At 41.3% G+C, this 25,468-nt stretch overlaps 1 protein-coding gene across 9 annotated transcripts in view; it reads right to left on the bottom strand.

Annotated features, from left to right (window-relative positions):
- Positions 1-25,468, bottom strand: part of LOC122480177 (mediator of RNA polymerase II transcription subunit 18) — a 135,599-nt gene that overhangs the window by 66,627 nt on the left and 43,504 nt on the right. For 8 of the 9 annotated variants that reach the window (XM_043574220.1, XM_043574224.1, XM_043574221.1 and 5 more), the window contains one exon: positions 9,436-9,489. In XM_043574220.1, coding sequence (XP_043430155.1) covers positions 9,436-9,489 — 54 coding nt within the window. Of the gene's footprint in view, positions 1-9,435; positions 9,490-15,135; positions 15,155-25,468 lie in introns of those variants that run through there. The other variant, XM_043574228.1, reaches the window with a different exon arrangement.

Here is a 25,468-nt window from a genome sequence, read left to right as displayed (position 1 = left end):
TTTCATTTAATAATTTTAGTGGTTTTTTTTTTAAACATTTATTTATTTTTGAGACAGAGAGAGACAGAGCATGAATGGGGGAGGGTCAGAGAGAGAGGGAGACACAGAATCCGAAACAGGCTCCAGGCTCTGAGCCGTCAGCACAGAGCCCGACGCGGGGCTCGAACTCAAAGACTGTGAGATCATGACCTGAGCCGAAGTCGGACGTTTAACCTACTGAGCCACCCAGGCGCCCCTAATAATTTTAGTTTTTTAAGTATATTTAATTATCTTGAGAGGGGGAGAGAAGCCCAAGATGGCTCTGTACTGTCAGCACAGAGCCCGATGTGGAGCTCAAACCCAGGAACTGTGAGATCATGACCTGAGCCCAAGTCAGACACTTAACCGACTGAGCCACCCAGGTGCTCCTAATTCATTTAATTCTTTTTTTTTTTTAATTTTTTTTTTCAACGTTTATTTATTTTTGGGACAGAGAGAGACAGAGCATGAACGGGGGAGGGGCAGAGAGAGAGGGAGACACAGAATCGGAAACAGGCTCCAGGCTCTGAGCCATCAGCCCAGAGCCTGACGCGGGGCTCGAACTCCCGGACCGCGAGATCGTGACCTGGCTGAAGTCGGACGCCCAACCGACTGCGCCACCCAGGCGCCCCTAATTCATTTAATTCTTATAGCAACTTTGTGGAAAAGGCAAAATCCATATTCTTATTTTACAGATAAATTAAAGATCAAAGGGTAACTGTATTGCCAAAGGACATAGCCAAGAAATGGCAGAACTGGGATCTGAACTCAAGTTTGTCTGATTCCAAAGCCAAGGGCTTAATTGTTAGGACATGCTGCCTTGCTGATTTTGCTCAGTATTTACTGAACAAATGAATGGATGAGGACCAAGTCAATGGTGCTGGAGTTTGATAGGATAGGCTGAATCTAGTTCATGAGAAGAATAAAATGTCTTGTATTTTAAAAGGCCACATTGTTAACATGGTTATTTTAGGCACAACAGTTAAACTGTGCATGTAAAATGACCATTATAGTATTTAATCCCTATTAACAAAACCTTTCTACTATCTTTTACCTCCTTTAAGAAATTACTTTTATAGGGGTGCCTGGGTGGCTCAGTCAGTTAAGCATCCGACTTATGGTTTTGGTTCAGATCATGATCTCACGATTTGTGAGATCGAGCCCAGAGTCAAGCTCTGCACTATCAGTGCACAGTCCGCTTGGGATTCTCTCTCTCCCTCTCTTTCTATCCCTTCCCCGCTTGTGTGCATGCGCAGGCTCCTTCTAAATAAATAAGTAAATAAATAAATAAATATTTAAAAAATTAGTCTTATACACTTTAACACTGAGAAATATAAAGAAGAAACAAAAATGTCCTTAAAACTACAATGCAGATAAAATCCTTGTTTATGTTTTGAAAAATAAAAGTAATACAGGGGCACGTGGGCGGCTCACTTGGTCAAGCATTCAACTCTCAATTTCGACTCAGGTCACGATCTCATGATTTGTGAGTTGGAGCTCTATATCAGGTTCTACACTATTAGTGTGGAGCCTGCTTGGGATTCTCTTCCTCTCTCTCTCTCTCTCTCTCTCTCTCTGCCATTCCCCCACTCACACACTCTCTCATTCTCAAATCTTAAAAAAAAATAAATAAAAGTAATATCGGTACATAGTTAAAAGACGCAAAGCATACAGTAAGATACTGGGGCGCCTGGGTGGCGCAGTCGGTTAAGCGTCCGACTTCAGCCAGGTCACGATCTCGCGGTCCGTGAGTTCGAGCCCCGCGTCGGGCTCTGGGCTGATGGCTCGGAGCCTGGAGCCTGTTTCCGATGCTGTGTCTCCCTCTCTCTCTGCCCCTCCCCTCTTCATGCTCTGTCTCTCTCTGTCCCAAAAATAAATAAACGTTGAAAAAAAAAAAAAAAAAATTAAAAAAAAAAAAAAAAAAAAGATACAAAATGGTAAGTGAAAGCCATCCTTCTCTCCTATTATTTCCTTTTAATTTTAATTTTAATTATTTTTTATATGAGAGAGTGTGCTAGCACAGGGGAGAGGCAGGGGAGGAGAAAGAGAGAGAATAAAAAAAAATTGTTTTTAAATGTTTGTTTATTTTTGAGAGAGAGAGTGCAAGCAGGGGAGGAGCAGAGAGAGAGGGAGACACAATCTGAAACAGGTTCCAGGCTCTGAGCTGTCAGCACAGAGTCTGATGGGGGGGCTCGAACTCACAGACCGTGAGATCATGACCTGAGCCAAAGTCAGACGCTCAACTGACTGAGCCACCCAGATGCCCCGGAAAGAGAAAGAATCTTAAGTAGGCTCTACTCTCAGCACAGAGCAAAATGCAGGGCTAAATCCCATGACCCCGGGATCATGACCTAAGCTGAAATCAAGAGTCAGAAGCTCAATCCACTGAGCCACCCTGGCATCCCTGAATTTTTATACTCATGGCCTATGCTATGTTCATTGCACATTGATAAGGGCTCAGTATGCAGAAGTAAATTCAGATGGAAATCAGTCTTCACATTTAGTCAACTCATCACACCTGTTATGATGTAGGGACCACGGAGTAGTCAGAAGGGTTGAAAAGTAGAGAAAGTATATGGGAAATAGTCCAGAATGTCAGCATTACTACTTTTCAGGCTTGCATTTCCACTATGGCTCATCTTTTTGTGGTACAGACAGAAAAAAAAAAATTACATGATATCAGTGCTATTAAAGTTTACAGAAGCTGGTGTTTTGTGCTATTTCCCTGATAATTGGTTATTCTACCTTACGCAGAAAATTTAAAATCACTATAAGAAATACATACAAATATGTATTGTGTGCTTACTCTTGGGTAGTGGAACAACAGAAAGATCTCGCTCTCCTTAAGTTTACAGTCCTATCAGAAAAGGAAGATATTTAATACATATTTATAATAATGCTTTTTAAATTTTCCATTCAAAACTACAGAAAAAAAAATAGAACTAATATCATTTTTGGCATAGTTTAATTCCAAAGGAATTTATCTCCTACTCCCTAAGGATCTCAAAACTAATTAAGTTCATATTTTGGTCTTCATTCTTAAGGAGGAGGGAGGAGGGTACGTGTTATTAACACATTTAGAGCTTCAAGTGGTAACAACATGACAGCATCACAAAAATGTTTTCCCATGAACTTTGGTGATTTTTATTTTTTTTAAAGTAGGCTTCACCCCTAGCATGGAGCCCAACACAGGGCTTGAAGTCACGACCTCAAGATCAAGAACTGAGCTGAGATTGAGTCGGAGGCTTAACTGACTGAGCCAACCAGAAGCCCTATTTTTTTAAAGATTTTATTTATTTATTTTTATTTATTTACTTTTGATAGAGAGCACAAGTGGGGGGAAGGACAGAGAAAGAGACAGAGGGAGACCCAGAATCATAAGCAGGCTCCAGGCTCTGAGATGTCAGTGCAGAGTCTGATGCCAGGCTCGAACTCACAAACCACAAGATCATGACCTGAGCTGAAGTCAGACACTTAACCAACTGAGCCACCCAGGTGCCCCAAGATTTTATTCATTTTTTACTTTAGCAATCTCTACACCCAGTGTGGGGTTTGAACTCACAACCCCAAAATCAAGAGTCACATACTCCACTGACCCAGCCAGCCCAGCAACCTGTTTTCCCATGAACCTTGAAGTTAAGTGCATTAGCTGTGAGCATGACTCCTTAACAAATGTCCTTGAATAGCTAGGAAAAATCCCTTTATAACATAATAGTTATTTTATAAATTCAGATACAGAAGCGGAGAAAATAAATTAATTTTATTTGTTTAGATATAGCTTTTGTTCTACTTCAACACACTGCTTCTCATATTCCCAATGTGATACAAATTTTAATCTAAAACAGATATTACCTTGTAAAACTGTTCCCAGAATACCATGCATATGAATAAAGCCTTTGCAACCAATTTCAAACTTAGGATTCATACTAACAATCTATCTCATTAAATAATTATTTCATCAAGCACATGCCAAAAGAAATATTTTCAACAAATCGTGTTTACGTCTATATAAGAAAGGGTATACAGAAACTTAATAAAGTCAGAGGATTCGGGGAAGGCAATTTAGTATACAGATCCTCTCCTACCTAAAAAAACCTTTAGGAGCTTCATATGACAGAGTTTCAGTCCCTTTTCTTTTGGCATGCTGTGGGGAGAGTGGCTGGTAACCCATGAACAGTTGATGAGAGAGAAAGAAAGAAAGCAAAAACGGTAACGGGCCGTTTTTAAAAGCAGTAGGGGACGAGATATCACACAGCATAAACTGTATACACATCTTTTTTGGACCCTTCCTTCCTCTCGCACTGAATGTACAGTGTAGCCATTACTCCCCCCCCCAGTAAAAATTATTAATATACAGTAATAATACTTTCATTGAATTCTACCAGGTCCCTTTGAAACTGGAGGTGAAAGGGAAAGAAATAAAATAAAGAGAATCAGGGTAAAAGCTGTTTGATTCCTTTATCACCTTCCCCATTCCATGACTTTGAATGTCTGTTCCCACACCAACACTGGCAGAATTCAAGAGGTCTGTTTCTTTTTTTTTTTTAATTTTTTTTTAATGTTTATTTATTTTTGAGAGAGAGAGAGAGAGAGACAGAGCATGAGCACGGGAGGGGCAGAGAGAGAGAGAGGGAGACACAGAATCCGAAGCAGGCTCCAGGCTCTGAGCTGTCAGTACAGAGCCTGACGCGGGGCTTGAACTCACAGACTGAGATTATGACCTGAGCTGAGGTCGGATGCTCAACCGACTGAGCCACCCAGGTGCCCCTCAAGAGGTGTGATTCTAGGAAGAGATTAAACAACTGGTTTTTGAACTGAGGACACAAAAGGCAGTTGGCAATGGGAAGACGGTACTAAAACCTGAGGGGAATTAGGTGACCATGTGCACAACAATGCTGAATGGAGCAAACCCCTCTGCCCTGCCCAATCCCCCTCACCCCTTACCATCTGGAAATCTAGTCAGTAACAAGAAGACTCTTCTCCTACTGGTGTGGGGATTTTCCTCAACAAGAGGGACAAGAAGCTCACCCTACAGAAAGGCCCAAAGGTAATCAGCCTATGTGTTTAAAGCTTCTAATTTAAAGCTTCCCACTCTTAATCAGAAGCAGACAGCTAATTATTATGAGACATCAGAGGAAAACTCTAACATAAAACAGATCAAAACAAAGAGAGAAAAGCAACTTTAGGGGAAAAGAAACTATGCAAGGCAAAGAAAATTTGTTGAAACAAACAAACAAACAAAAATACTATGAAAGAAACATTCCGCGAATAAAAAAAAAAGATCTCCTAGAAAATCAAAACATAATAGTAGAGAAGAAAATTTTAATTGAAGGTAAAGATGAAGAAGTCTTCTAGGAGGCAGAACTAAAGGAAAAAGAGGTGAAAATCAGGAAACTATTCTAGGAAGCCAAGCATTGAGAAGCAACTGGCAATCAAGAAAGAAGAAGACATGGGGTTTACTAAACAAAGGAGCCAACACAGGAGAGAAGTAGAGTCCCCAAGTGAGCAGGGTTACCCAGGATGACAGCTGTGTACCACACCTAGAGAGACATCTGCCCAGATTGAAACAGTATGACTCAAGAGGCAGACTGAAGGTTGTCAGCACCACGATCTCTGCTGCAATTTATCCTCTTTCAATAAAAGAACGTTTATCTTGACTAATACAATATAACAACGTTTATCTTGACAATATCTCAGTTTATCTTGACTAAATGCTGATGAATTTCTACTCAAAATACTTGGCTGCCTAACGAGCTCAGAACACTCATTTCATCCCAGAGAAGTGTTCTTTAACCAAGTCCTGAAAGCTGTAGGTGGGTCATGGTCAACTTAGAAGAAATCACAGAACTGCCCACTCCCTCTGACCGTCTTTCTGCCACCTGTCCAAGACTAGGTCCACACTGGAGCCCTGCCCAGTATAACCTCCAGCACAAGTCTTGACTTTGCCCAAAGTTGCTTTTCTTCCATAGAATAGACTCCTTAAGCCTCAGGAAACTGAAGAAAGGATGGTCCATTGATGCCTGGGGATCCCTGAAATCCTTCCAGCAGTCTAAGAGGTACAGCTATAGACTTAGTAATACTAAAGGATTATTTGCCTTTTTCTGGTGTTGACACTTATCCTGATGGTACAAAAACAATGGTGAGCAAAACTGCTGATACCTTAACACAAATCAAGGCAGTGGCACCAAACTGTTAATAGAACTCATGGTCTTCACCACTACATTACTGCAGTTGAAGAACAATGCCAATTTTAAGAATGTCTTTGATAAAGCAGTAAAAGTTATTAGTTTTAATAAAAACTAAATCCTTCAGTACATATCCTTCTATTATTCTGTATGAGGAAATGGGAAGTACGCATAAAACATATACTTACGTACAACAGTTACCTTTAGGAAAAGCACTTGTGTGACTGAGTTGCCAGCTGAACTAGCCAGGTGTTTTTCTTTCTTTCTTTTCTTTTTCCATAAAATACCAATTTTACTTGAAGGATTGAATGACAAACTATATTATTCAAGCTTAGATATTTGACAGGTATTTTCTCAAAATTGAATGAAAGTGAGCCTATCGCTACAAAGAAAACTGACAGTACTTGTTGCCAGTGATGTAAGTCAGGCTTTCAAAAGAGAATGGTAATTTTGGAAGACATATCCAGAGTGAGTGTGACAGCTTCTCAATATTTAAGACTTTTACAGTGAGACCAGTGATAGTATTAACAAAGGTGATTTTAAAATATTATATAATGAAATGTGTAAATATCTGTCCACGTAGGGAAGGTCCCAGAGGCGTTAGGTCTGCTGACTGTAACTTGATGGGTCAACATCCCTCACTTTTGTTTTCAGAATACAACAAATAATTCTTTTTCAGTGCATTTGTATAACTGTTAGCTAACCTAATTATCACAAAATTCTCATCCTATCTTATAAGGACTCTACCATCTTCGAAACACACTTACTTTACATTCAGAATTCTTTTCTTTGTCAAATGGCACGGAGCAGATCATAACCCAGCAAGCATTACCATATGTATGTTTTGTAAGCAAATAAGAAAATTCCATTTTTCTTTAGAATCCACATTATGAATATAAATGCTAATCAGGTTATGATTCCAAGATTTAAAGTAGAAGAGGAAAAATCTCACTAGCACAGAACACCACCTTCCTTTTTCTCATGTTGGTGATCAAAAGCACATTAATTAGATGCGATTAAATTTTATTTATTTATTTATTTATTTATTTTTCAACGTTTATTTATTTTTGGGACAGAGAGAGACAGAGCATAAACGGGGGAGGGGCAGAGAGAGAGGGAGACACAGAATCAGAAACAGGCTCCAGGCTCTGAGCCATCAGCCCAGAGCCCGACGCGGGGCTCGAACTCACAGACCGCGAGATCGTGACCTGGCTGAAGTCGGACGCTTAACTGACTGCGCCACCCAGGCGCCCCAGATGCGATTAAATTTAAGTTATGCTTAAGATAGGTGAGGTAAGGGGGTTATAGAGAAAAATTGTTTCCAGTAAACATTCTTGGAGTTGTCAAAAGTTACTCTAGTTTGTCACATGTACATGTTCTATACGATTTGTCACCAAGCAACCAAAATCAACTAGATTTACTAAACCGTTCATAAGGAATCACCACCAGAATTAACTTAATAATAAAACTACAAATTTATCACTAAAGTACTGACTGCCCTCTAGTGTTCAAACTAAGGATTATGTTGATGAACTTGATGTAAGAGCCCCTCAGGGGGCCAAGGTCCTAAAAAGCAGTTACGGACATTAAAAGGAGAGAAGCAGGGCACCTGGGTGGCTCAGTCGGTTAAGCTTCCGACTTCGGCTCAGGTCATGATCTCACCGCTTGGGAGTTCGAGCCCCGCATCCAGCTCTGTGCTGACAGCTCAGAGCCTGGGGCCTCTTTTCGGATTCTGTGTCTTTCTCTCTCTCTCTGCCCCTCCCCCGCTCACACTCTGTCTCTCTCTCTCTCAAAAATAAATAAACATTAAAAAAATTTTTTTTTAAAAAGCAGAAGAAATTTGGATCTGGCAAAGTTCTCAAAGCAAGACAATAGCTATTAACCTGAACTACTTATTACTTGTACCAGTAGCCCAAGCGCTGATCTCAGTCATCTAGGGTAACTGGGCACGAGTAGAATATAAAGTTGGTAATATTTTTCTTATACTTCAAGTTACATTGGCATAAGAGGAGATTCAGATTTCTTCACATTTAGCAAAGAATCACAAAATGCCTGAATCAAAATCTTACTCCAGCATGCTCAGGTTAACAGTTTAAGGAAAACAGTCTCTGGTCCCTTTTTTTTTTTGCATATTTTAAACTCCTATTTTAAATTTTAAGTTCTTCCTAACTAGTCTTCCTAATCTGTAATATGATTTGGGGGGAGGAAGGGGTGGATACCCTAGACTATATCTCTCTTTGGAATTAGAATCAATAGGAAAACAGTAACTTACTTTTTAGTCAGAAAGGTAGATACTAAACCTTTGTGTATCTAGATTTACATTCCCTTAACCATGCTGTTAGATAAAATATCACATACATACAAACTTCACTAGAAATAGTGAACATCCTTGCCATTATGATTACTTCCATGGTATCTTTCATTGGCCAAGTACTAATGAAGAACTTCAAAGCACACTTGTTTGGAAATAGTAGCAGAACTAAACTTCCAACCAAACAGAAGAATTCATAAGTTCCTAAGTGTTCAAGATCGAGAATTTTAAACTTCTTATTTTAACTTGCCAAATGGTTCTTTGTTTTATTTGAAGTAAGTAGCATTCTAGATCAGCAGGTCTCAAAGTACAATGTAGGAAACACTGGGGATCCCTGAATAGCAAGGTTAGAATTATTTTTTAAAAATAAGACAAAGATGTTATTTGCCTTTTCACTCTCATAATCTCTCAATTGTATAGTCAATTTTCCAGAGACTATATGGTATGTGATACAGAACAGACTGCAGGAGCAGCTATGTGAATCCAGGTGTCTTCTGTTAAGTCAGACATTAAAGAGACTCGCAAAAAAAGCAAAACAATCCCTCCCCTGTTGCTTTTTTTTCCCCCTTGTTTTGGGAGTTAGTTTTCATTAACAATGTTATTAATGAAGCTTATGAATTTATTAAAGCGGTTATAAATGAAACAATATTTTAAAAATTTGTACAACATGGTAAATATCAACAGTAACATATTTCACAGTAACACAGTAAATATCAATAAATATAAGTCATGCCAACAAAGCTCTCTTGGGCCTTCAATTATATTTACAGTATAAAGGGATCCTGAGACCAAAAAGCCTGAGAGCCATTAAGCTACAGAGCAGCATACTGAACATGAAAAAAATTAATTTACAGAGGTTTAATGGAGGTGAGGATAAAACACAAATATCATTTACTAAGAAAAATGTTAAGTGATACTCACCAAATGGATCTTCCATGCCACTATTAACCAGTTTAGGGAGGTGAGGTATAGTTTCTAAAGAGAGAAAAAGGTAAATGATATACTTTAAAACATAAAATCCACCACCTTTTATGTGTTTTTTTTTTTTTTTTAACACCCAATTCAGTAACAGTGATTATAGTTTAAAAGTGGAACATTATAGGAGTGCCTTGGTGGCTCAGTCAGTTAAGCGTCCAATTCTTGATTTTGGCTCAGTCATGATCTCACAGTTGGTGGGACTGAGCCCCGCTGGCGTCAGGCTCTGCACTGAGAGCACGGAGGCTGCTTGGAATTTTCTTTCTCTGCCCCTTTTCTGTGCCCACATGCACGCACATGCACTCTCTCTCGCTCAAAATAAAATAAACATTAAGGCTGGAACATTATAGAAATGTATAATGTATTAAGTGAGAACATTACCAACTGGGGTTTATTTTAAGACAGCTGAGATACAGATATATAGTATAAAAATATCATAAAACATTTAAGGCTAATTTAAGTTTATTTATTCATTTTGAGAGACACAGAGACAGAGACACAGTGCACGTGAGTGCGTGCACAAGTGGGGGAGGGGTGGAGACAGGGAGAGAGAATCCGAAGTAGGCTCTGCATGATCAGCGTGGAGACCAATGCAGGGCTCAAACTCACAAACCATAAGATCATGACTTGAGCTGAAGTTGATGCTTAACCAACTGAGCCACCCAGATGCCCCTAATTTTCATTTTAAAATATATTATTCTCAGTTTACTCAAGTAAGTTACCTTTCCAGCCCCCATCTTGAATTTACTACAGTGTAAGGAAAAAGGATAGTTCATATGTAAAAACACCTACCCCCCCACCCCGCCCCAGACACCCGAGAAAACTCACATAAACATCTGGGAAAGGGTATCCATGGTATCTTAGAAAGAAGTGATTTTGCCTAAAGAAAGTACGAGTTATTTCAAATGCAGTAAGTTTTAAGTTTAGGATGTTCAAGTATGAAAATAAAACAATGTTTTGAAAGAAATTTGACTGAGTATAGATACCCAATCTCCTTTACCCTTAATTAAGACAAGGATCAATCTGCCCAATCTCACTTCCTATCTCTTTTGTGGTTTTGATCCCAAGGGTATTCCCTAATAAACAGTCTGAATGAATACTAAACTCCCAATTTAGAGTCGGCTTTTCAGAGAACACAACCTACCAACAGCTGGTGTCGGAGTGACCTGAGAAAACTGGGAGTATGAAAGGGTTTTGGAGCTGAATTGCTCACAGCCTAGATGGCAGTGAGGACCCCACTGCTGGTGGTAGGTCTAACACAGATAATCCCTGGTAAAAGGTGCTGGTCCAATTCTTAAGCTTTCACCAGTGGTAAACAGTGGTGGTCTATCTGTGGAGGGAATGCTCTAGCTGACTGAATGTATCAGGCATTTGAACAGCAAAGGGAAAACAATAACTATAATGACAACTGAATTGAATGGCTATTGCTAAACTCAGTAATAACAAAAAACGAAGAGTGAATTAACAGTCAGTTGAAAGTCAAATACGAAAGCCACAAGCCTTATTGGTAAACTCTACTCTGTGGCAGCAGGACAGAAAAAGCTGAAGACCCGTGGCAGGAGTTAATCAGAATAGGCCAGCTCTGAAGGTTAATGTTCAGCCAAGAGAGGTATGTTATGCCAAGGTCAGGTCCCTGATTGGGAAAAAATGAGACCCTAATACATGGGAGGGAGATAACTGGATTAATGTCCCTTCCAAAATCTCAAATGTCCAAATACACCGTAACCTCCTGAGACTACAAAAGTGGCCCAACCTCCCCACAAGAACCAGCATTCACCTCCCACTTGAAAATAATGCAGAGCTCTCCACATCTTGCTCAGTAAAACAATGCCCCCCTCAGGATCTGCCACCTCCTGGCTAGTGTAAGTCACAACATAACCGAGCCCACAAGTGCTATTTCTGATAGATCAGAAAGGAATTATAGCCAAAGGTAGTTGCAAGACTTAGCAAAGCATGTATGGCAGGGGCCAGGGGAGTAAAACAGTGACTGAATTCTGAGGATGCCTGAACATGAGGATCAGAACATAAGACTGACAAGGAAGAGGTTATCTATTACTCTCTGGAAATATGGGATTTACCACCCTGGCAAAAACCTCAGGATATGATGTGAACTTACCACCAGGAAGGTTGCTAAAACTGGAAATGTGATGGCCCATGCTGAGTACCAACACCAAAACTACAACGGCAGACAGTGGAGGAAGGAATCAAAGGTTCAAGGAAGTAGGCATGCTGAAGTAGGTCAGAAAACCCATCAAATTATTATGTTCCTTGGAATGGCCAGGAGGATGCCATAAAGAATGTGCTGGTGAGATGGGCTCCAGTGTCATTAGGAAGTTTAATAGCTGGTCTCCTGCACAGGAGAGGTTGTTAACAAAACTAACCCCACTGATAGCAGTGGTGATGGCAGGAGCTTAAAACAAAGGAACCCAGACCCTGGTACTTAACTGTTAAAAGCCAGAGGGACACAATTACCATACAGACCAGCAAAGTCAGAGTGGCAGTCAAAGGGTCCTGACTCAGATTTATGGAGATAGTTAATGGAACATGATGTCACTAGAAGCAAAATAGACAAACTGCCAATAAGAGCACTTCTCTATTTGAAACATCAAAAGAAATTAAGGATGGAAGGTCAGGATGCTGAGGGTAGTTACCTCACTAAAAAATCAGAATCCCTGGGGCTCCTGGGCAGCGCAATCAGCTAAGCATCTGACTCTTGATTTCAGCTCAGGTCATGATCTCACAGTTCATGAGATGGAGCCCCACATCAGGCTAACAGCACGGAGCCTGCTTGGGATTCTCTCTCTCTCCCTCTTTCTCTGCCCCTCCCCGACTGGTTCTGTGTGTCTCTCTCTCTCAAAATCAATAAGTACACTTTAAAAGAATAATCAGAGGGGCACCTGAGTGGCTCAGTTGGTTAAACAACCAACCCTTGGTTTCAGCTCAGGTCATGATCTCATGGTTCATGGGATCAAGCCCCACGTAGGGCTCTGTGCTGACAGTGCAGAGCCTGATTGGGATTCTCACTTAAAGGACTATGTCAATTTTCCCCTCTCTTGCATAATATAGTCCTAAGAGACATAGATCATCCGGACTTCTTGCAGGACATCACAGTGACCACTATATTAATAACATCTTGCTAACTGGGCCAGATGAGCAAGAGGTAGATAGCACACTGATGGCCTAGTCAGGAAATATGCATTCCAGACAAGTGAGAGATAAATATCTCAAAGGTTCAGGAACCCATTACATCAGTAAAATCTTTAGTAGTCAGGACTTGACAAGACATGCCATTCAAGTAAAGTCATCCAAGTAAATAATTGCATCTTGCATCGCCCGCCAGTAAGAGGGAAGCACAACACCTGAGAATACTGCTCTGGCTTCTAAACCAGGTGACACAAAAAGGCGCATTTGGAGAATAGCTCAAAACAGGAGAGGACTGCAGGCCTGGGTGGTGATACAAACAACCTGGCCGATCCTATGGTATTACAGCAAGCCCCAGTGGGAGAATCACTACACAGACCACTGGGGTTCTGGAGCAAGCCCATGCCACTTGTAGGAGAAAATCATATGCCTTCTGCACAACTCCTGGCATGATATACTATGTCCTAGTAGATATGGAGCACCTGACCATGGGACACCAAGTGACCGTTTACTTAGAAGCATCCATCATGACCTAGGTTCTATGAAACACACCAAGCTGTAACGTTGGGTGTACCCAGTAACAATACAGCATAAGATGAAAGTGATACAACCAAGAGCAAGCACAAATAGGACCCACAAGCTTGAGCAGAGAGCCCAAATCATCATATCATCCACCACTGTTGTACAAGAATATCCCTCAGCATATACCTTTCTGGACATATAGGAGGCCCTATAGGCAGCTGACAGAGAAAAAAAACTTCACATTTTTCATAGATAGCTGTATGTGGATACGAGTCAAAAATGAACAGGCACAGCCCCACTCCAGGGGTGGCACGGAAAGACAGTGGTAAAGGAAAACCCTCCCAATGGACAGAGCTTTAAGCAGTACACTTGACTGTCTACTTTGTGTAGACAAAGAAGTGGTGTGATAGTTCACAGGAAAGTGTCCTAACATGCTGGTCAGGGGGCATAAAAGTGGAAAGACTGGCATATTGGGGCAAGGAGGTCTTAGGGTAGAGGCATGCAGGAGGGCACAGGAGTGGATACAACATGTTAAGACCTTTGTACGACATGTTAACATTCATCAGAGAACATCTGCCATGGAAGAAGCACTAAACAACCAAACAGACAATGACTCAACTAATTTGTCAGCCATCTTTTGTCATGGCCTCCCAAGTGCTGACAAAATGAGCACATGAAAGAAAGTGGACATAGTGGCAGAGATACATACCATGCATGGACAACAGAATGAACTCCCAGTTATGCTCCAGTTACTGATGCCGCAAAAAGTCCAAATGGCCAGCCACAGAGGCAAACACTAAGCTCCAATATGGCACCACCTTTTAAGGAAACCAATAGGCCACATGATGGCAAGTTGACTGACTATATTTGGCCCCTTCCACCATGAAAAGGTGAGCATTTATTCCAAAAGGAATAAGGACATATTCTGGGTAGAGGTTTGCCTTTCCTGCCCAAAGGAACATCACTACCTGAGAGTTCAGGAAAATTGTAATCTATCAGTAAGCATCATCCCACACAATATCATGTCATCACATTAAGTGCAGGATAGGGCCCAGGACCATGAGATCCACTGGCGGTATCATACAATAGCATCATCTAAAAGCTCCTACCTTAAAGACCACTGAAATGGCCTGAAGGCAAAGCTGAAGATCAACTCAATGTAATATGTTATGAAATCAAAGTGCCACCCTCCAGGATGCAACATATGCACCAAGTCAAAGACCTTTACATGCTATGTCTTCAACAGGAAAAATACATGGATACGGGAAAATGGTAGGTAGAAACATGATACCCTGTTTGTCACCAAATCCCAAAGGCCCACCTGGAGAATGTGTGCGTCCTATCCCTGCAACTCTAAAGATATTCATCATCAAAAAAGAACACTTCCATAGAAGACAAAAGAATCCCAAGACTATTAGCTATGGGTGCCACCTGGGCATTTTGGAGTTCTTATATCTAGGGATAGTAGGCAAAGAAGAGGAATTACCACCTTGGCAGGGATAACTGATCCTTATTATCAGAAAGAAGTAGGGCTGCTGTTCCACAAGGGGACAGTGACAATATATCTGAAACCCAGATGATCCACTTGGGTGCCTACTGGTACTCGCTTTCCCAATTCTGAATGCACAGTAAACAGACAAATTGGATACTCTGGCCTAAGAAACGCATGGTAGCTAGTTGTTCAGATCCTTCAGGAATGAAGGTCTGGGTCACACTACCAAGCAAGACATCCAGACTGGTGAGATGGCAGCAGAAGACAAGGGGAATCTGAAATGGAGAGTGGAGGGAGGTAATAATTACCAGTTGTAATGTTGAGACCAGTTGCAGCAGCAGGAGATATAGTTCACCACACCAACTTCCCTCTTCTAAGCATCCCCCAGATAGAAGAGAGCCCACCAGTATTCTGGAGGAGCTATTCTCTCAACATGTATAAACAAGTAGATGACAGGAACAAAAACGAAGACACAAAATTCCAAAACTTACCAGATGCAGCTAAAGGAGTGCTTAGAAGGAAATGTATAGCTATAAACACCTACAATAAAAAGGGAAGGGGGCGCCTGGGTGGCGCAGTCGGTTAAGCGTCCGACTTCAGCCAGGTCACGATCTCGCGGTCCGGGAGTTCGAGCCCCACGTCAGGCTCTGGGCTGATGGCTCGGAGCCTGGAGCCAGTTTCCGATTCTGTGTCTCCCTCTCTCTCTGCCCCTCCCCCGTTCATGCTCTGTCTCTCTCTGTCCCAAAAATAAATAAACGTTGAAAAAAAAAAAATTTTAAAAAGGGAAGAAAGAGGGTTGCCTGGGTGGCTCAGTCGATTAAGAGTCCGGCTTTGGCTCAGGTTATCATCTGGCAGTTCATGGGTTCGTGCCCCGTGTTGGGCTATGTGTTGATGGCAAGGAGCATATTTGGGATTCTCTCTCTCTCTCTCTCTCTCTCTCTCAAATAAATAAACATTTAAAAAATGTTAAAAAAGTAAAATTAAGAAGAAAGATCTCTAATCAACAACCTAACCTTTTACCATAAGACACTGGGAAAAAAGTAAACAATATGGATTAGAGCAGAAATTAGAGAAATAGAAAACACAAAAATTAAGTCAAAATAAATTAAAGACTGGGGCGTCTGGGTGGCGCAGTCGGTTAAACGTCCGACTTCAGCTAGGTCACGATCTCGTGGTTCGTGAGTTCGAGCCCCACGTCGGGCTCTGGGCTGATGGCTCAGAGCCTGGAGCCTGTTTCCGATACTGTGTCTCCCTCTCTCTCTGCCCCTCCCCCGTTCATGCTCTGTCTCTCTCTGTCCCAAAAATAAATAAACGTTGAAAATAAATTAAAGACCTAAATGTAAGAGCTAAAACTATAAAACTCTTAGGAGAAAAGATAGGTCTAAGCTTACGACCTTTAGTTAGGCAATTAAGTTTCTTAGATACGATACCAGAACCACAAGCAACAAAAGAAAAAGTAGATAAACTTTATGTCGTCAAAATTAAAAACAGAAAATAAGTGTCAAGAGGATTTGGAGAATTATGTACTGTAACACAAAATGGTGCGGCCATTGTGAAAACGGTATGGCAGTTCCTAAAAAATTTTTCAAAAAAAAATTATCACATGATCCTGCAATTCTACTACTGAGTATACACCCTGAAGAATTGAAAGCAGGGACTCAAACAGATACTTATACACCCATGTTCACACTAGCATTACTAACAACAGCCAAAAGGTAGAAACAACCAAAATATTCATCAACAGATGAATGAATAAATAAAATGTGGTATATATTATTCAGCCTTAATAAGGAATGGAAGTCTGACATGCATTACAACACAGATGAGTCTTTAAAATTTTTTTTAAACGTTTATTTTTATTTTTATTTTTTTTTTCAACGTTTTTTATTTATTTTTGGGACAGAGCATGAACGGGGCAGGGGCAGAGAGAGAGGGAGACAGAGAATCGGAAACAGGCTCCAGGCTCTGAGCCATCAGCCCAGAGCCTGACGCGGGGCTCGAACTCACAGACCGCGAGATCGTGACCTGGCTTAAGTCAGACGCTTAACCGACTGCGCCACCCAGGCGCCCCAAACGTTTATTTATTTTTGAAAGACAGAGAGACAATGTGAGTGGGAGAGGGGCAGAGAGAGAAAGAGACACAGAATCTGAAGCAGGCTCCAGGCTCAGAGCAGTCAGCACAGAGCCTGACACAGGCTTTGAACCCACAAACCGTAAGATCATGATCTGAGCCGAAGTCCAATGCTTAATGGACTGAGCCACCCAGCCTCCCCACAACATAGATGAATCTTGAGACATTATGCTAAATGAAATAAGCCAAATCCAAAAGGAAGACATTGTAGGATCCCACTTTACCTAGAGCCGTCAAATTCAGAGACAGAAAGTCAGATGGTGTTTCCAGGGGCTGGCAGGAGGGGAGAATGAGGAATTATCATTAATGGATATAGAGTTTCAGTTTGGTAAGATGAAAAATTTCTGAAGATAGAGGGTGGTAATGGTTGTAGAACAATATGTCACTGACAATACTCTCAAGAAATGCTTAAATGGTAAACATCGTAGCGTATATTTTACTGCAATTAAAAAAAAAAACAAAAAAGAGGGACGCCCAGGTGGCTCAGTCAGTAAAGCATTCAACTAACCAACTCTTGATTTCGGCTCAGGTTATGATCTCACACTTCATGAGATCAAGCCCTGCGTCTACTGTGGGCGCAGAGTTTGCTTGGGATTATCTGTCTCCCTCTCTCTCTGCCTCTTTCCTGCTTGAGAGCTCTCTCTCTCTCTCCCTCCCTCCCTCAAAATAAATAAACATTAAGGAAAGGTTAAAAAACAAAACAAACAAAAAACAAAACTAGCTGAACCTTGGTAAGTTCCAGTGATCATTAAGATGGCATTTCAACTGACTTTCATTTCCCTCTCTTCAGGTTTGTGTTAGCCTTGAAAATGAAGAACTCCATAACTACAGTAGCTATGAAAACCACAGCCTAGCAGCTACTGGAAAAGATACAACAAATGTGGAGCTCCCTCAAAGCCCCATCCTCAGAGAGCTGTTAGTATGCGATCGGACTAACAGCACCAAGAAAAGTCCAAGCTCCTTATCTTTATTTGACCTCACTCAGAGCTTGCTCCAAGTGAACAGCCCTATCCTGAAGGCATTTTTCAAAACCCTTCAGTGACAGTGGTTTAACATCCCAACAGCCTAAGGCAGTGATACCAGCTGGAGGCTAACACTGAACAAAAAACCCATAAATGTTCAGGAATGACATGTCTATAAGGGACTCTGGAAAGCTCTGACATATTCCTGGGTATCTAGAAGGGCACATGCATTTACAGGCTGTGCACAAACCCAGGAAAGGCATGAGAGGAGGCCCTGATCTCTTACCTGCGGTTGACCTTGAAATTCTGTGCAAGCAGGAAGTGATGGCTAAGGGAAGGTTGTAAACTACCTGCAGGGAGTATTGAAGGTATACTCCAACATACAGACACAGCACCTTTGGCAAAGGGTGGGTAATTTATTGGTTCAAGACACTTAAGGAAATCTCTGTCTAATCATTGGCTAACTACTAAACCAACTAAGCAGAGACTGCAAAGGCCATACCCAATAAAGCATACAGGCTCTATACATACTTAGTCCAGGAAAGTCACTAAATAAACAGCAATAAGAAACCCACAGGAGGGAGGGGAGAATCTGATTTTCAAACTTGCCACATTATTTTAAATAGCTCAGTTTTCAGAAAAAATTATGAGTCACCCAAACAGGAAAGTATGGTCTGTATACAGGGGAAAAAAAGCAGTCAACAAAACTACCTGAAGAGGCCTAGGTGTTGAGAGAGAGTGTGCGTGGGCAAGTCAGCGGGGGGAGGAGTAGAGAGAGAGGGAGACACAGAATCCGAAGCAGGCTCCAGGCTCTGAGCAGTCGGCACAGAGCCTGACACTGGCCTTGAACCCACAAACCATGAGATCATGACCTGAGCTGAAGTCGGACACGCAACCGAGCCACCCAGGCACCCCTAGACTGTTTTAAAGTAACATGTGAATTATAATCCCCAGAGCAACCACTGAAAAAAGACTAGCTAGGAAGTCAAATTAGTTGAGTATTAATCTTCCAATAACAAGTATAAAAGGAATTAGAGAGAATAAGGGATTAATACTGGCTACAGTCATTAGAAGCCTGAATGCAGTGTGTTCATTTGTGTAAACAAAGCTCCATTCAAACCCTCATGCTAACAGACCTGAGGTCAGCACTTTGTTTCAGATGTATGTGGCACTGAATAAATGTCTGATACATAAGTGGAATGGCAATAATAACCAAGAATCAAAAATCTGAAAATGCTTAGTAAATACAACAGGATTTGCTGACAGATTGAGAAGGCAGGATTCATACTATCTCAACTGTTAAACACGTTATCACTAGATGATCAGGGTGATGATCCTGGGTTACCTAACAGAAAGTTTCAATTAACAAAACACCTCTGTCCTTAGAGAGTCACAAACAGAAGGGTATCTTGCTAAAAGAATCCTGAGTAGTCTTCGTAGAAGAGACTGCTTTGTGTCTCCACCTAACTGGACGCTTGTGCTACAAATATTCCCGTGGCTTCTATAACCACCCATAGGCAGATGATGCCCACACCTATACATATGCTCAGTCCAGATCTCTCTCAAAAGCTCAGGTAAAAGCCAAAACACTTTCAACAGTTTATAAGACCCTATGACCATGCTCACATGACCCCATCATGTTCAACTCCTCTCTCCCTCCCTCATTAAGCTTCAGGCCGGTGAGCCTCCTTACTGTTTCTTGAACCTGCCAGGCATGCTCAGGGCCTTTGCACTTGCTCTCCCTGGAATGCTCGTCCTCCAGATATTCATTCTGCAATTCTTTTAGATCTCTACTAAAATGCTCCCTTCTTAGTGAAGCCTTCATTACCCTACTTTAAATCGAGATCATCAGCATCACCCTACCCCTCCCTTGTCTCTATTCTCAGCTTTGTATTTTTCAAGAGTACTTATCTTCTACCATATGCTATAAATGTACTTTTATTGTGTTTATCATCTCCTCTCATTAAATTATGAGTTCTTTCAGGACACATATTTTACCTATTTTTGTTCATTGCTCACTCTAACACTGTTCACTCTAACATCTAGGAAGTTGCCTGGAAAATAACAAGTATACAATAACAACTATTTTTTAAATGAATGAGCTCCAGGGGTGCCTGGGTGGCTCAGTCAGTTAAGGGGCCAACTTCAGCTCAGGTCATGATCTCACCGTTCATGGGTTTCAGCCCTGAGTCGGGCCCTGTGCTGCCAGCTTAGAGCCTGGAGCCTGCTTCGGATTCTGTGTTTCCCTCTCTCTCGGCCCCTCCCCTGCTCGCACTCTCTCTCTCTCAAAAATAAATAAACATTAAAAAAAATTTTGGGGGGGGGGCGCCTGGGTGGCGCAGTCGGTTAAGCGTCCGACTTCAGCCAGGTCACGATCTCACGGTCCGTGGGTTCGAGCCCCGCGTCAGGCTCTGGGCTGATGGCTCAGAGCCTGGAGCCTGTTTCCGATTCTGTGTCTCCCTCTCTCTCTGCCCCTCCCCCGTTCATGCTCTGTCTCTCTCTGTCCCAAAAATAAATAAAAACATTGAGAAAAAAAAATTTTAAAAATTTTTTTTATTAGCTCCAAATTCACATGTCCAACTCACTGAACATCTCCAACTTAGATATCCACGAACCTCCATTCAACATACACAAAACAATTCATTATCCACCTCATTCATCCTTACTCCGTACTCTTCGTGCAAGTTTCCTAGCTCACCGCCTACTTGCTCAAACCAGAAATCTCATCCTCCAAATCACGAGTCATTTCCAAAACATATCTCACATCCAACCCTCTCTTCATCGCCTGAAGACACAATAGAATCCAAAATATTCTCGCTGCCTCTCACAGCCCCAGTAATTGTTAAGTGTTTTCTAAACTGGGGTCTATGGAATTCTTAAGAGTCTTTGTTTCCCCTCCTACTTCAACTGAGGTAGTCCCTGCAGGAACCTCTTCCCTTCTTCCTCTATGTGTTGCAGAGTCCTAAGATCTGGCCCTTGAATCTTGTCTCTTCCCAATCTTCACTCTCTCCCTCCCTGGAGCATTTTGGCCGGGTCAGTTCCTTAGTGAGTACTGTTCTACACTCTGCAGGACATTTAGCAACCCTCACTTAGTATCCCTTACCCCAGCCCCCCACATTAAATGCCCACAGCCTCCCCAATTATGACATGCAAAACCAGCCCCCTATAATTCTAAACGCTCCTGGAGGAGTAACACCCCAAATATGAACCCCGACTAATCATCTCATCCAGTTCTATAGTTTAAAATACAATATATACACTGATAACTTCCAAATTCATATTTCCAGACTGAATCTCTCTCCTGAACTTCAAACTGGCATATCCACAGCCCATATAATATCTTTATTTGGAAATCTAAGAAGTTTCGCAAACACAGTATATTAAAAAAACAACAAGAAAAAAAACCCTCTTGATTGCCCACTCCCAGCTTGCTCTTCCTCCAGTGTCCCCTATTCAATAGTAGAGCAACAGATGTAGAACACTCACCAAAACAACAACAACAACAACAACAACAACAACAAAAAACCCAAACCCAAAAAACAAAATAGAGTTGGCAAGTGTGTTAGCTGCTATTTTGGATCATCATTTCAGTAAAGAGGCAACTAAAGTTTTCCAGTGGCTCAGGACAAAAACTTTAGTGTCATGACTGACTCTTCTCTTTCTCTTACACCCACACCTAAATCATCACCAAATTTTATGCCTCTGCCTCCAAAATACATCCATAATCTAAACACTTCATACCACCCAACACCAAGCTATGGCCACATCTTGCCTAGACTCGTGTGTCAACTCCCTAATCAACCTTTTTTCTTCCACTCAGTCTCCTATATTGTATTGTCCTCAGAGTGGTCCGGGTGATTCTTTAAAAAAATAAAGTTGGGGGGAGGGGGGCGCCTGGGTGGGTGAATCAGTCGTGTGAGCATCTGACTCTTGATTTTGGCTCAGGTCATGATCCCAGGGTTGTGCAATCAAGCCCCGCGTTGGGCTCCACGCTGAGTGTGGAACCTGTTTAAGATTCTCTCTCCTGGGGCACCTGGGTGGCTCAGTGGGTTGGGCATCTGACTTTGGCTCAGGTCATGATCTCACAGTCCGTGAGTTCGAGCCCCGCGTTCGGCTCTGTGCTGACAGCTCAGAGCCTGGAGCCTGCTTCCGATTCTGTGTCTCCCTCTCTCTCTGCTCCTCCCCTGCTCATGCTGTCTCTCTCTGTCTCAAAAATAAATAAAAACATTAAAAAAAAAAAAAAAGATTCTGTCTCTCCCTCTGCTCTCTAAAAAAAAAAAAAAGGAGATCGTGTCTCCCTACGGCATCTGAAGTTATTTCCAAATTTCTTGCCATGGCCTTTGAGATCCTACATAACCTAATCCATTTACATACGCATAGACTTCACTTCCTATCACTCTCTTGCTTGCTCTGTTCCTGCCACACTAACCCTGTGAGTAACTGAACAAGCACATTCTTATCCCAGGGCTTTGCAGGTACGGTTCAAACAGCCTGGAATGCTCCTTTCTCACAAACTGCATGATTTACTCCTTTATTTCACGTGACAACTCATATATGACTCGCTCAGGGGGGGCTTTTCTCGGACTACCCTGTCTAAAATACCATATCCCTGTCCATCACATCCTATCCCTTCATCCCATTTTATTTCTATTTTTAACTTATTGCTACGTTAATCTATATAAAACCTGAGCTAAGCCAGATATTTTCTTATACCTTCTTTTTAACATTAAAAAATTTTACCTTTCACATTTTGGTCATCCATGCTACTAGAATTGATTTTTGTGTACGGTATTAGATAGACAACCATTTTGTTTTTTTATGAGTAACAAATGATCTCAGTCCATTACTGAATAATTTATCCGCTGATCTGTAATGCCACCTTTGTCACATATCCCTTTCCTGATATTCATAGGTCTCTCTCCCAGCACTCTATACTATTCTACCCGTCTATTTTATGATCCCAGGGCCAAAACCACTCTAATAATCAGTTTGACGATAAGTCTTGTAATCAAGTAGGACAAGTTTCCCCATCTTATCTGCAGAAGTGTGCTAGCTGTTCCATATACATTTTATTTATTTACTTGTTTTAAAGTTTCTTTATTTATTTTGAGAGACAGAGACAGTACAAGAGACAGGAGCAGAGAGAGAGGAGAGGAGAAAGAGAATCCCAAGCAGGCTCAGTGCTGCCAGCGCAGAGCCCGACATGGAGCTCGAACCCATGAAACCACGAAATAAGACCCTAGCCGAAACCAAGAGCCCAACCAACTCAGCCACCAAGGCGCTCCTGCTCCATATACATTTTAGAATCCGCTTGTCAAATTCCGTGAAAAAAACTTACTGGAATTTCGATTAGAATTACATTTAATCTAAAACTCAAACTGGAGAGAACTGTCCTCTTTATAATACAAAGTTTTCCAAACATGAATATTTTGTCTCTCCATTTAGGCCTCCTTTATTACGGTCTCTGTTTGGACCATCTTTGTCTTTTAAACAGAGTTTTTGGGGAAAACGATCTAATTTATTTCTTTGTGATTAAGAGATATTTGTGTTCCTTTTTACCACCCTACTTTCTTTTTTTCACTTGTTCAACTTTTCAGGTTTTTTCTCCTTTTTTGCCCTCTGCTGTATCATTTTTTTCTTATTCCTTTTCCTCATTTCTGTTTATTTGTATTCTTTCTATTTCTATTCTTTCATTTTTACCTCTTAAAGACTGACATGAATATTTTATCTGAAGTCTAAAGTTAGTTAGTATCTTTACTCTCCTTCCTAATTATACAGGAACTCTTGGAATGCTTTGACTTCAAGCCCCCTCCCTATTTATATTTGTTTGAGTACTTTCCATTGCTATACCCACAAATAAGATGTTACTTTTTCAAGTCAGTCCTCAAGATTTTCCTTAATGTCCGTGTGTTCTTTGCTCATCATTCCCCTTTGCATCTTAGACCCTTGAGTCCAAGAGGCAGATTTCCTTCATAAGTTCCTCTGGGGAGGTTCCATGGGAACACGTTCTTTCAGTTCCTTTGTTTGAAATTTTTTCTTTGAAAGTTACTTTTGACATATTATTTTACTGAGTATACAATTCTCAGTTGACAGATGTTTTCTTATACAATTTTGAAAATATTGTTCTGCTGCCTTTTTACTTCTAGTATTGGCTCAACCAGCATACCAAACAATACCTCAAAAAGTATATACCTTGTTAGGAAAAATTGTGTATTCTTGGTAGACTCATTTATACCTGTATTTACAACTTGAGCCTATCCTGGACACTCAAAATGAAACAAGGAATAAAAGCTATTAATGATTGACACAGAAAAAATATTTCTGTCTTTAAAAGTCTGTCCAGAGGCACTTGGCTGACTTAGTCGGACGAGTGTGTGACTCTGATCTTGGGGTTATGAGTTTGGGCCCCACATTAGGTGGAGAAATAACTTAAAAGTAAAAAAGTTTTTTTAAGTTTATTTATTTTGAAAGAAAGAGTGTGAGCTGGGGAGAGGGGAAGGGAGAGGAGGAGAGACAGAGAATCCCAAGCAGGCTCTGTGCTGTCAGTGTGGAGCCTAACACAGGGCTCAATCCCAGAACGGTGAGATCATGAGCCAAAACCAAGAATCTGATGCTTAACCAACTGAGCCACTCAGGTACCCCAGAAACAAAATCTTAAAAAAATAAAATAAAAAGTCTGTTCCAAAAAAGTTACACTGGGGTGCCTGGGTGGATCAGTCAGTTAAGCATCTGACTTTGGCTCAGGCCAGCTCAGAGGCTTCCTTCAGATTCTGTGCTTCCTTCTCTCTCTGCCACTCTCCCACTCATTCTCTCTCTCTCAAAAATAAACATTTAAAAATTTAAAAAAAAAGTTACACTTAGGAAAAGGTTATTTTTAAGTACAAATAACCAACATCTAACATATTACTTAAGGGTAAAGACTTAAAAATGGGACTAACCCCCCCCACCACACACACACACCCAAGCTTCAAGAAAAACTAACCTCCTCCTCCTAATTAAACACGGTCTTTTCTGTTACCACTAAGAGGCATGAATCAGCTCTTGAAAATAGAGGTGTGGTTCACTGATAATCAAAAGTACTCTCAGGAAATATCATTAGGGAATTATGACAAATGACACTGTTTTCAGGAAAAATACAGATCTCAGCAAGGGTGATCTTACTTTTAAGATATGCATAATTAATCATATTATTACTTCTGAAATAAATGGGACTAAATTCAAACTTCAGACAATTAAAGTTTCTTAAAAAAAATTTTTTTTTTTAAGTTTATCTATTTATTTTGAGGGAGAGAGCAAGCAGGGTAAGGACAAAGAGAGAGGGAGACAGAGAATCCCAAGAAGGCTCCACACTGTCAGTGCAGAGCCTGATATGGGGCTGGGTCTCATGAACCACGCGATCATGACCTGAGCTGAAATCAAGAGTCGGATGCTCAGCCGACTGCGCCACCCAGGCACCCCAAAGTTTTTTTTTTTTTTAAATTTTTTTAATGTTTATTTATTTTTGAGACAGAGAGAGACAGAGCATGAACGGGGAAGGGGCAGAGAGAGAGAGGGAGACACAGAACCGGAAACAGGCTCCAGGCTCTGAGCCATCAGCCCAGAGCCCGACGCGGGGCTCGAACTCCCAGACCGCGAGATCGTGACCTGAGCTGAAGTCGGACGCTCAACCGACTGAGCCACCCAGGCGCCCCGGCACCCCAAAGTTTCTTTTTAATTGATGAAGTTTGGTTA

Source organism: Prionailurus bengalensis, chromosome C1, assembly GCF_016509475.1.
Source record: "Prionailurus bengalensis isolate Pbe53 chromosome C1, Fcat_Pben_1.1_paternal_pri, whole genome shotgun sequence".
Taxonomy (NCBI): domain Eukaryota; kingdom Metazoa; phylum Chordata; class Mammalia; order Carnivora; family Felidae; genus Prionailurus; species Prionailurus bengalensis.
Note: the sequence above shows the minus strand (reverse complement) of the source record. Positions and strands in the feature narration are given on the sequence as shown.